The 11,126-nt window shown below is 42.4% G+C and overlaps 1 protein-coding gene across 1 annotated transcript in view; it reads left to right on the top strand.

Moving 5' to 3' along the window:
- Window positions 1-10,968: 10,968 nt before the first annotated feature.
- LOC104162331 (potassium/sodium hyperpolarization-activated cyclic nucleotide-gated channel 4-like) overlaps window positions 10,969-11,126 on the top strand; it is a gene marked incomplete at its 5' end in the record, with an annotated part of 1,562 nt that continues 1,404 nt past the window's right edge. Inside the window, 1 exon segment of the mRNA XM_009701040.1 lies at window positions 10,969-11,126. This exon segment is cut by the window's right edge and continues 1,404 nt beyond it. Coding sequence (XP_009699342.1) covers window positions 10,969-11,126 — 158 coding nt within the window.

Here is an 11,126-nt window from a genome sequence, read left to right on the forward strand (position 1 = left end):
CCTGTTTTAGCCAAACCAGGACACTCCCTTGTACCCAGATGACAACATGTCCTTGAGAAGCCCATGCCTCACTGAGTACATGAAATGATTCAGAGGGCTCTATCACTAGTCTGGTACCAGGATAAGATCCATCCAGTAGTCCCCCTGTGCAGTGAGGAATCAGGAGATCAGGGAGAAAAATCTCAGTCCATCCAGTGACAGTGACTGGAGACATGTTTACAGGATTAACTGCCATATGGAGGATTGGAAAGCGTGGTCTAAGCTTGTCTAGGCAGCAGGGAGACAGGATGAGAACGTAAGACCTCATCCCTTGAAGCAACAGGAGCAGCACTGGTTGACTGGAGGTTTGATGAGGCATTCACCTTGCACAGCGAATGCAGTTTGAAAGCCTGTGGTTAGGCAGAGGGGAAGGAGAGGGGCAGATGCACCCCAACCTGTGTGCCGCCCTCGCTTCCTGCTGGTAGATGGGCAGTGCAGCAGCATGAAGGGCACAGCCCCCCAGGGAGCTCTCAGCTACATTGATCGCTGGGCAAAGAGCATGTTGATGTATCCTTCTAAGCTCTGTTATTAATGGGAATTGATATTGGCATTCTGCCTGTGCCAGGCATGGCTGAGGGAGAAGTTTCCCAGGTGTCTTGCACTTGCAGAGCTCTTTAAAGACTGGAAGGGATTAGTCTCCATAAATTGACTGAGGCTGGGATTCTATGAAGGTTTGTGTCCCTGCTTAACTCTGCTCTCTGAGTAACTTCAGACTCTGAAGAACTCCTCAACCTGCAGAATATCACACACCTAACTCTCCACAGGCTCAGGGCCTGGAGACTGAGACTCAAGGAAATTAGGCTGATCACTGATTAATGATAATTTTATCACTGATTAAATCTTCCTCTTTTTCTTGTTCTTGATCAAACTGTAAAATTCTTTGTAGTGTTTGTGTCTTGAAATGATTTGTTCATTTATTCAGTGAGTAATTCTTTGTCTGACAAGCATTTGTGAATGATCCCGGTTTGTGATGCATCAGTTACGTAAGGTGCATCATTCTGTTCATGACTGGCTTTGAGACTGGCTTTCAGTGACCGTTGAAGCTTAAAATTGGATTTTCACAAGTATTTGCACTTGTAAAACACAACCGCTCAAATGTTCATTGAAAGTAAATACAATGTGGGTCGTGAATATTGTTGAATCAAAATTCAGTGATGCGTTCAAAAAATATTGGGGGACAATTGTTTTCCATTGTTTGTTGTCCTGTAATAAATACCATAAATGTCTGTGATAAGGTTGCTTACCATCCATATCAAGGTCACTGGTGACAGCTAAAAGCATACTTAAAGCCAGAGGAAGTTATTTCTTCATTTTCATCAGGAATTTCTTGCCACATAGTTTGAAATGCATACATCTTGAATGCCAGTTGCAGATGTTTTGACACAAGGATCCCAGTTAACCCAGGATTAAAAGTACCTTGCATTTCCTCCAGGCATTGCAAATGCTAAAAACCCAAAGAAAACCTGAGACAACACAATACCAGTCTCTAAGTATAATTATATAATATTATTATGGTACAAGAGTGTCTGTTCAAGGTGTTATAGTGGTAGAAGTTTTAAAAGCTTTGTCATATAAACAAGCCTCAAAAATAGCTGTTCCCAAACTTTTTGACTGGGCACCCTATTTGTCAACTCGTGATCATGCTTCTGCAATTGAAATCCTGTTGGATTTGCGACCCCGCTTGTCTAGGTCATGACTAATACTCTGGGACCAGCTGCCTCAGAGGAAGGGCTGGCCTATGTTAGGCTAGGTGAACTGTGAATGAGAAGATCTGGGATCTGTGCCAAGCTCTGCCACAGATTCCCTCTTTGTCCTTGTCATGCCTTTGCTCTGTGCCTCAGTTCCTCATCTCTTCTACAGGGAAAATAATGCTAACAAAGGTGGAGCTTGGTCTTTGAAATGTTTCTTAGCTGCTTGCTCCCTTGTGGCAGGTGCCGTGTGAGATCATATAAATAAATGAAAGGGTCTGAAATGTGTATAAATAAAACAATATGTACTCAGCATAAATTTTTCACTGTATCCACATTGTAGTCCCAAATTTGTTTACTGTATGCAGGTGAGTAACCCCCAAAGAGCTGCACATGTGAGATGAGCAAGCAGGTTTGGTGATAAGGAGATAAATATATATAAAATTATATACTTCTTATTTGAGGCTGCTGATACAGGCACAGGTGATGTAAGGATAAAAGTTTCTGTGGCCCAGGTATACAATGCTAGAGTGTGTGTGCTTTGGGAGAAAACTTTGTTTCAAAATCACATTGAACTCTGCCCAGCCCTTTAAGGAGGTGGAATCTTATTATCCAAGTACTGAGCAGATGAGGGTATCAGTGGCTGACGAGATAACACAGGTTCTCCTGTGTTGCATCCTCTCTCATCACCTGAATAACCCACAAACATAACTGTTTATGAGGAATCAAAGTTCAAATATCACTATGTGTATTCCTCTGACTTGAAATCCTCTCCCATCATTTCCAACACTACAATGTAGAGATCTGAATCTGACTTTTATAGTCAGCAGAGAGAAAAAGGCATTTAGAGTGTGATCATCTTCTCCTAAGGTGGTTATCTAAAATGGCTTAGGTGAATCACACCCTGGAAATGCTATCTAGCACAGATATGCAGGATAGGAGCTTGGACTTAAGCAGGAATTGAATATTTGAATTTCTTTTTATTTGGAAGTGAAGGCCCAGACTCAGAGTATTTTCTGTTTAGCCTAAGGAAAGATATCAGCAACTCACCAGCTGTGAATGAATGCAAATTCCTTCAGCTTAAGTAAGGTGAACTGGCAATACTGTTCACCTATGAAGTGCTATTTCTCATGCAACTCTAGAAGGAAAAGAAAGCCTAAGACACCCCAATAGAAGGGACAGTGGGTGGTGCTGATGAGATCTCAGGAGACCAGTCTTTGACTTTGTATATGGTCTTAGTCACATCAGTTTATCCCAACACATGTCTACTTTGCAGGGTGCAAGTTCTCTGGGAAGTTTGGTCTTCTAGGTAGGAGTCACTAGTTCTACAAACAGGTAGTTGGCTAGCTGGGAGACATTAAGCAGAAGAGAGAGAGTTGGGGGAGTTGTAGGAGATAGAATATATTTGTGCCCCATCTCCAGGTCCCTCAACTTACTGGATTCCTTTTATATTTAGAGCGCCACATCCACAGCTCTTTGCTATCTGCATCAAAATAAAAGACCTATTCAGATAACGTTTTACCATTTCTACACCTTTAAAAATAATTTTCAACTCCCTCTTTAATTACATGAAGTAGGACCTGCTTACCAACCACACCTCTAGACTCAGGGGTCTTTTCCTGCCTTGAAGGTAGTCCAGTAGCTATCTCCAACCAAACCACACTGCAAAGCACACAACTGACAGAAAAACAGTGCCAGGATGTCCACAGTCTTCCAGAATCTGTCCCTGTCATAGCTGTCAGCTCCAGTAGGGCACTGAGAATTGAGTGCAGGAGCTTTGGCTCTAGACACAAGCACTTCTGCCACTTGAGGAGAAAGCAGCTCTTTGGCTTCAGTCTCCAGCGATAAGTAACAGCCAGGACACCATGCTTCAGGCAGCACAGGGCATCAGAGACACTCCAGAATTACACAGTTCTTACACCCATTGGTGGATATTCACAAACAGTTTGCTCTAGATAGCTCTCTCTATATATTCTTTTTCCTTTTTTTCTGCAAAGCTCTGTATGATGAGCATAAATGTGAAGAGTGGGAGGGAAGAGCTTAATTTATTTTAAGTTTTGTTTAACTGTCATGAGATTCGTCAGATAACATTATTCACTGTGTATCATTTGACTGACAGCAGTTTGGCCCAGTTAAATGTTGTGTTCCGTCTGTTAAAAGAGATGCCACATATTTTGGAAGATATCTATTCGGTTTATGGAAGAGGAGAAGCAATCGGTGACAGGCCTGAGCTGTACAGGGAGGAAAGAACTCCACTTGGAAAGACAGGGAATTGTTAATTTTAAATTTTTGAACTCATTATTGTGTTTTAAGATGGTAAAAAGAAAACAGATTCAGCTAACCTCCCCAGTACAATGGGCTTTACACTGATAAAATTTATTTCCATTTCAATATGGTATTTGGCTTTCCTGCAATAAACCCCCTGTGTACACGTAAAATTCCACATAGGCTTGCAGAGGACAGAGCAGGGTAGAAGGAGACGTTGTTGTACTTGAAATGTAGCACCAGAGTTCAAAGGATACAGGCTTAGCAAGAGAGAAATGAAACTACAGTATGCAGGTGGGTGCTGCCTTGTACATATCATGGCATAAGAGCACACAAATGGCAACTGCAGAGCAGTTCATCGAGAACTGCACATCCAGTTTGTAATGTATTTACACAGCCAGGCTCTCCGGAAAGTCAATCTGAATTAGTTTCTAGAGTAGATTTGTTAAGTGTGCTGAACTCCTCTGTGGACGGTCTTAGAGTTGATCCAGCTGGCTTTGCTTTGCTTCGCTTCCAAGAGCTACTTCAATTCTGGGCAGAAACCTTTACAAGACAGTTAATGCAGTTCACTGTGGGTTAACTTACATTCGAGAGAAAGTCAGGCTTGAATAGGAAAAGAGCACATATACTGAGAGCTAAGAATTGTTTTGAAATTCCAGCCAATTTCCCTGTATACATGAACTTAAGACAGTGGCAAGAGCTGATGCAGGGAGACCTTCCAACCAATATAGTCCCAGTGCACAAGAGCTCTCCTGGGGCACAGAAGCAGCAGTGGCAAACTGCCAGTTACTGAGTATGTCCAGGGTTTCTTTGCCTGCAGTTGCCAGTTGCGGTATTGCCCCTCTGGGGATGATGGCAGCAAACTGGGTGACCACAGGAGACCAGCTCAGGACACAAGTAACCCAGAGGCAAGGGAAGGCCAAGACCACCTTCAAAACTGCAACGTGCAATGTGCCCTGAGGCCGTTGCTGCAACCAGTGATCCAAGCAGGGTATTTATTTAGTACCCAGTCGTATGAATAATAAGAAGCAAAGACCTGAAAGCAGTAACCATGTGGCAGGGGGCAGCCACTTTGACAGTAGGCCAGGGCATAAGCCAGCCTAGTAAAGTGAGATTATTTCAAATACATGCAAATTCAGAAAGCAATTTAGTGACCTGAATTATTAAACTGCAGCCAGTGGGCTTAGACAGAACTGAAAAGAAAAATGAACAGAAAGCCACAGCTAATTTCCCGTGTGTCTGTGTGGAATTTTAACAACAGAAGGCTAATTTTGATTATTTGATAGAAGAATTATTGTTGAGTGCTGGCTCCTTTTATGAAATCACATGAGCCTTTCTCCCTGTTCTTTTGTGTGCTATCTACAGTTGAGGAAAATCTGACTTTGCAATTCTTTATTAAGGGAGCAACATCTATTTGCTTATTTTCCATAATTTTACATACTCCATTCCACTTCAAAGCACCAGTAGCTTTGCTGTGAACATCTTCTAGGCTCTAAATATCTTCCTTTTTTCCCCTATATTTAGCCTATTGTTGCAGTGAGGAAAATAGGGAGTTTTTAGAACCCAGAGCACTCCATTGATGATTTTTTTTGTGTGTCTGACTTTGGGAAAAACTCATATTGTGTTAGGAGCTATACAAAGAGAACAAAAAAGTCAGTTGTGCCATGGAGACCTTTTAGTCTTAAGTCCTTTAGCTGACTGCGCTCCTTTAGCTCCCTTAGCTGAACTGTCCCTCAGTCCCGTTCAGGCACACATCCAGCCCAAGTGGTTGCTTGGGAGCCACCCAGTCCTCCCTTCATCGGGTTGTCAGGTACCACTTGCCCCACAGAAACCCAAGGCAGCATCTCTCTCCTGTGTAGAAAGGTAAGGGGCCTTGAGCTACCTCAGAGTAAGCAAGCAGGGGGAGTTGGCGCATGAGGTGGTTGCAGATGGCTCCTATGCCAGCTCCGTGGCATCTCAGTAGATTTATATAGTGCTTCTGGGTTTAGGAGAAACGCTTAGTGGATTGTTTATCTTAGTACCTTAGACTCTACTCAACACTTTATGTTGGATAAACAACACAGAAGGAGAAACTGTAACATACAGCCTCCATGCTTCTGTGATTAGATTGAAGGGGGAACAGGAGTCCCTTTTCCTTTCTCCTAATGGAGCTTCTCAGCGGCTTAGCAAGAACATAGGACTCTACTGCGGTTCACTGAGTGTAGCTGTGAGCTGCAGAACATCATTTCAATTAGGGTTACACAGAGCCAAACTAATCAGCCTTTTGGTCCTGATTGCTGTCTTTTCTGCTCTCCTTTTGAGGCAGGGGCTGTGACAACAAATCCAGAGCAGGAAAAATGCATTTGAAACTGAAGCAATTTTATAGATAAGATGATAAGGAGAAATAATCTCAGAACTACCGACCCAAGCAAAATTACTCGTACTGCCTTGTTCCACTGTTGGCTTATGTTTCATGCAGGACCTTAGTCAGACCTGCCAGGAAAATGTCTTTGTCCCACCACGAATCTGCTGTGTGCCTCTTCTCATCTGGTACTGGTTGGAGGGAGGATTTTCTCCAGAAGCAACTAATAAGACTTACATCGGTGTATGGAAACATCATATAAATGATGCAATTAATTAGAATAGTGGAACCATTCATTTTTCAGTTTGCCAACCAATTACAATTTTGAAAAATGATTTTGAAAAATTCCTCTCCCTTTCGATAACTGAAAGAAAGTTTTCAGTATTTTTTTTTTTTTAATGTTCTGGAGCAGAAATTTGAGACTTTCTTGGCAATACAGAAAAGAAAAATTTGATCTAATGAAACAGTTAATAGATTCAAGCTGGGCTCAGGAAAACAGTAAAGTGTAATGAAATTTCAAAGGAAAATTGAAACATTCTGTTTCAAAAAATAACAGAAATAATCATTCCAAAGTTTTTGCTGGCATTATTTGATCAATTTGACACAAATTTAAGGAGCTTTGATCAAACCATTTCCAGTAAATAGTATGCATGTTTGGAAAATGTTAGCATATTCTCTATTTAGTGCTCTGCCAAGGAAACCAGAGTCTGCTGTTCGGCTCTTTTTGTGTTGTCAAGAGCTCAGGTTATGAAAACATCCGTCCCCTCAATTCATCCGTGCAGCTCTGATTAACATCGCTATGGGTTCTCATTTGAATTGAGGGCAGCATTGGAAATTGCAGGCTATTCAAGCACAGACAAGCAAATCAGAAGCCAAAGACAGGTGACATGGAATTAAAAGACTGAGATGAGGTGTAATGATGGAAACACAGAGCAGTTGCTGGTATTGAGCTTTTTGGAAAGCTGCACTAGCAACATCTGCCATTTCTCCTTCTTCTACCCCTAGCCATTCCTCCTCAGCCCGCTCTTGCTACAGTCTGTTATCAAGAAAGCAAATGTGGTAAGGTGGCTTTTTTGCCTGTCTGCTTTGAACTCAGCATGCTGTCTCCCATCCACATCCTGACCTTGCAGTTGTGCAAGACAGCTACAGATTCCCCATGCTGGGATTTGTACCTTCAACTCCAGATAGAGAATGATTGCAAACCTGCAGTCTGAATCCCTCTTTAACTCAAGTGTGCTGGACAGATTCTCTCTTACCTGTCAATTATTTTATTTAAATAGGTTGTTCCTTCTCTCCAGACTTGGAGCAATTAGTATTTATGTTTCTGTTTAAGCAGCTCTTTGTTATCTAATTTGTTTGTGAGCACGTATGTGATTCTAGTAGATGCCAGGTGGGAATTACTGTGTATGTGTGTGCGGCGTGACCCTCTGCACCATTCACTCCCTTTCGCTGTATGTTCACTGCAGAAATGCTCTTAAGTTTAAAGGTGACATTCGTGCTCCCTCTGGTGTGCCTGGCTGTGTGAACGGCAGGTAGAACCTGCATCTGTCTGTTTAGGGGTTAGCTAGTGCTGTCTATTCCAGCCTGGTATACAATGAAACAGATGTTATAGACATATCCTACACCCACACTTCCAGTGCAGACAAGCTCTCCAGCCCCTGTAATGACATTAGCAGCTCAGAACGCTGTTTGCCTTTAGGACTGTGTCCTTCCAGGGCTGGTACCTTTCTCTGTGGTGAGAAAAGAAAGACCAGTTCATATGCCTTACTGCTTTTTTTTGGAGGGAGTGATTAGCAGTAGGTAAAACACAAAAGCATTAAGCATCCCATACCACTACCCACATCACACATCCCAAATGCACCAATTGCAGATCCAGAATCAAAACTCTGTCAGCATTTCAGTGGTTTGGTTTTATGGTGCAGTTCAGCCCACTGCAGAGTGCAAGCTTTACCTGCTCTGAACAATTGCATAGCACTATTGCATAGCCCTCAGTTGCTAGAGCCACACCTCGTCCTTTATAAAGAGATAAAAGTTTGATTTTAAAAAGTACAGTAAAGGAAAAACCCTTAGTGTGTTCTTCCAGTGCTTAACTACAATTACAGTTAGATTGCTCCTTTTTTTTATGGGCTTGTCTAAAATCACAATATCTCATGAGTCCTTCTGGAACTGAAGGGAATGGTTCTTAGCACCTTCCTTCATCTGTGAAGTTCCCTATAAATCGGTATCAAATCACCTCTTCGTTGAGAAGCTGAATACCTTGTACTTACTCACTGATGTTTTTCAAGCTTGATTCTTGTGGATATTTTCTGTACCTTTTCATGCTTTGCAGCTAGACACTGGAACTAAAACATCCATCATACTGTATGCCTTCCTAGCATTATACGTGGTAGTGACTAGTATCTCCCTTATACTTTACAATTTCCTCCTTATTTGAGCAATAATTGTTTCACCTTTTTCTGGTGGTAGATTTGGAACTCAACTAGTTAGACTCAAGACTTTACCATTTCAGAGTTACTTTGCAGGACACCAGAATACCAGCTACCCTCTTCAGAGTGTCATTCGAATTCTTTGCTGCCAGATGTTTGATTTTACATTTGGCTAAACTAAGAGGCATGTCCTTAAACTCTTACTCTTTTATCTGTTACAGAAGTAAAAGATACATCATACACTAAAAAACCCAAAAAACAATCTGGATGTCATCTATGCACAGAGATGTACCCACGCGTATACATAAAGATTTGAGATCTGACTGGTATAGCATTGAAAGGAACTTCCTCTGGAGTCTCACTGGGAACTACTTCCCAACATGGCAGTCCACTCTTATCCATTCCGTCTTGGAAACTATCAGCTGACCAGTTTAAACAAGAATGCTATATGGGACAAATTAAATATCACACTGTGGTCTTAGTTGATAATACCAATGGTTGAATTATCTTGAAAGTTGTGATTTCATGAAAGTGTGGAGACATATTTAATGGACAAGCTCTTGTTTGCAGGAAATTTAATTGACATGAGCTGTGCTGCCAGCCTTTAATTCTTAAAGCATGACATGATTTGGGGGTTAAAATACAGAAAAAGAGGCCATTCCACATCCAGGCCTCCATTCCATACCTGCCACTGTCTCATGCTCTGTAAATCCACAGCACTTCGCAAGATGCTGTCTGTTTGCCCTGGTCCTGTACAGGAACTAGAATTGATCAGACAGGAACCAGCAGAAATGACATTTGAATTAGAGCAGAGGTTTGCCAATGGGCGTGGGGCCTGAGGATACATTTGGTCCAGGAGGAGGGTTAATACAGCCTTTGAATCTGATCCAAACTGGCTGGTGCCTCATCTAGAGGTGACCCTTCTACACTCACCCCCTGAGCTTCAGCTACAAAATGAGCTGTGTACAGACACGCAACCAGAGGGCCAGGTATGCACATGCACGCACGCAGACATAAACACACAGAACTTACTAGGCTGAACCCTTCAAATCCCAACAGCTTCAGTAAACAAAAGTGAAAAGGAAGCCCATAGGCAGGTGCTGTCATCAATTCAAACTGGCAAAGGTTGTCAGGATAGAGGACACTTGAAAAGGCACGAACAGGGATCTAATCCACATTAATTTGTAAGAAAATAATTCAAATCGGCATATAACAGCTCCTTATAAATCAATGCTTGGCACAGTTACCGATTTGCATGCTGTTATGAGAACTGAGACATGAAAGCTGTTATGCAGAGAGCCTGTCCACATCAGAAATCCTCTCCTTTGAGAAGGCATTTGTGCTCTGGTGAAAGGGCATAACTGGCAGCATCTCATCCCCCTGCATTGAATGGTTCTGTCCTTCAGTCCAGGAGAGTGCATCCCTTCAGTGCCAGGTGCACTCTCAGACCAGACAAACTCATTACGCCACATTTTCCAGCCCATTGAAAAGGCAAAGCACTGAGCTAATATTTTGCTGCAGGCTAGGAAGTCCAGCTGGAACATGACGTTTGCTAGCCTGCAGTTTCCTTAAAGTTGGGGCTAGAAGGGCACGGCCAAGTAAGATGGTAGCTGCAGCATGTCTGAGGTCTCTTACTTCGGCCAGCTGAGGTTTTCCAGCCTGTAAAGTCCTTCTGTCCCTTATTCACAGAGAAAGTTCCTTTCAACTAAAAACACGTATTTGACTCCAGAGTGAACAAGTACATGAGATAGATGAGGAAAAGGTGTAGCTGAAGGAGAGTAGGTGAAGACTCAGGAGACTTCACTGGACTTATAATTTGAGGTTTTCCTTTGCAAAATTGCAACCTTTGGATTTATTCTCTTTTTCTAATGGAAGTTCAGATTATGAAGTGCAAAATGGGAATCTTCCAGATTCATAAGCTTTGTTACCAGTCTGCCACACTTGTCAAAAGGGGCTTTACTGTCTAACTCAGAATATGTGTCCTGTCGGGCACATTTTTATGGGATCTTGTTTGATCATACCACAAAAGTAGAAGATACGATGTTTGTCATCTTGTTGCTGGAGCACAGAGACTGTACGCAGATCCCATAATGACAGTGGAGGGGACACAGTGCCAACAATTCGAGGAAAGTCTGGCAGGAAGCTTTGAGGAAGCCTCCCATGCTTTGACATATCAGAATGACTCTTTCTCTCTTCACTTTCTCTACAGGCAAGAAAAATTCCATTCTGCTGCATAAAGTCCAGCATGACCTCAATTCGGGTGTTTTCAACTACCAAGAGAATGAGATCATCCAGCAGATTGTGCAGCACGACAGAGAGATGGCACACTGTGCTCACAATGTTCAGGCTGCCGCTGCTGCTGCTGCC

The sequence above is a fragment of the Cariama cristata genome, unplaced genomic scaffold, assembly GCF_000690535.1.
Source record: "Cariama cristata isolate BGI_N322 unplaced genomic scaffold, ASM69053v1 scaffold44185, whole genome shotgun sequence".
Classification (NCBI taxonomy): domain Eukaryota; kingdom Metazoa; phylum Chordata; class Aves; order Cariamiformes; family Cariamidae; genus Cariama; species Cariama cristata.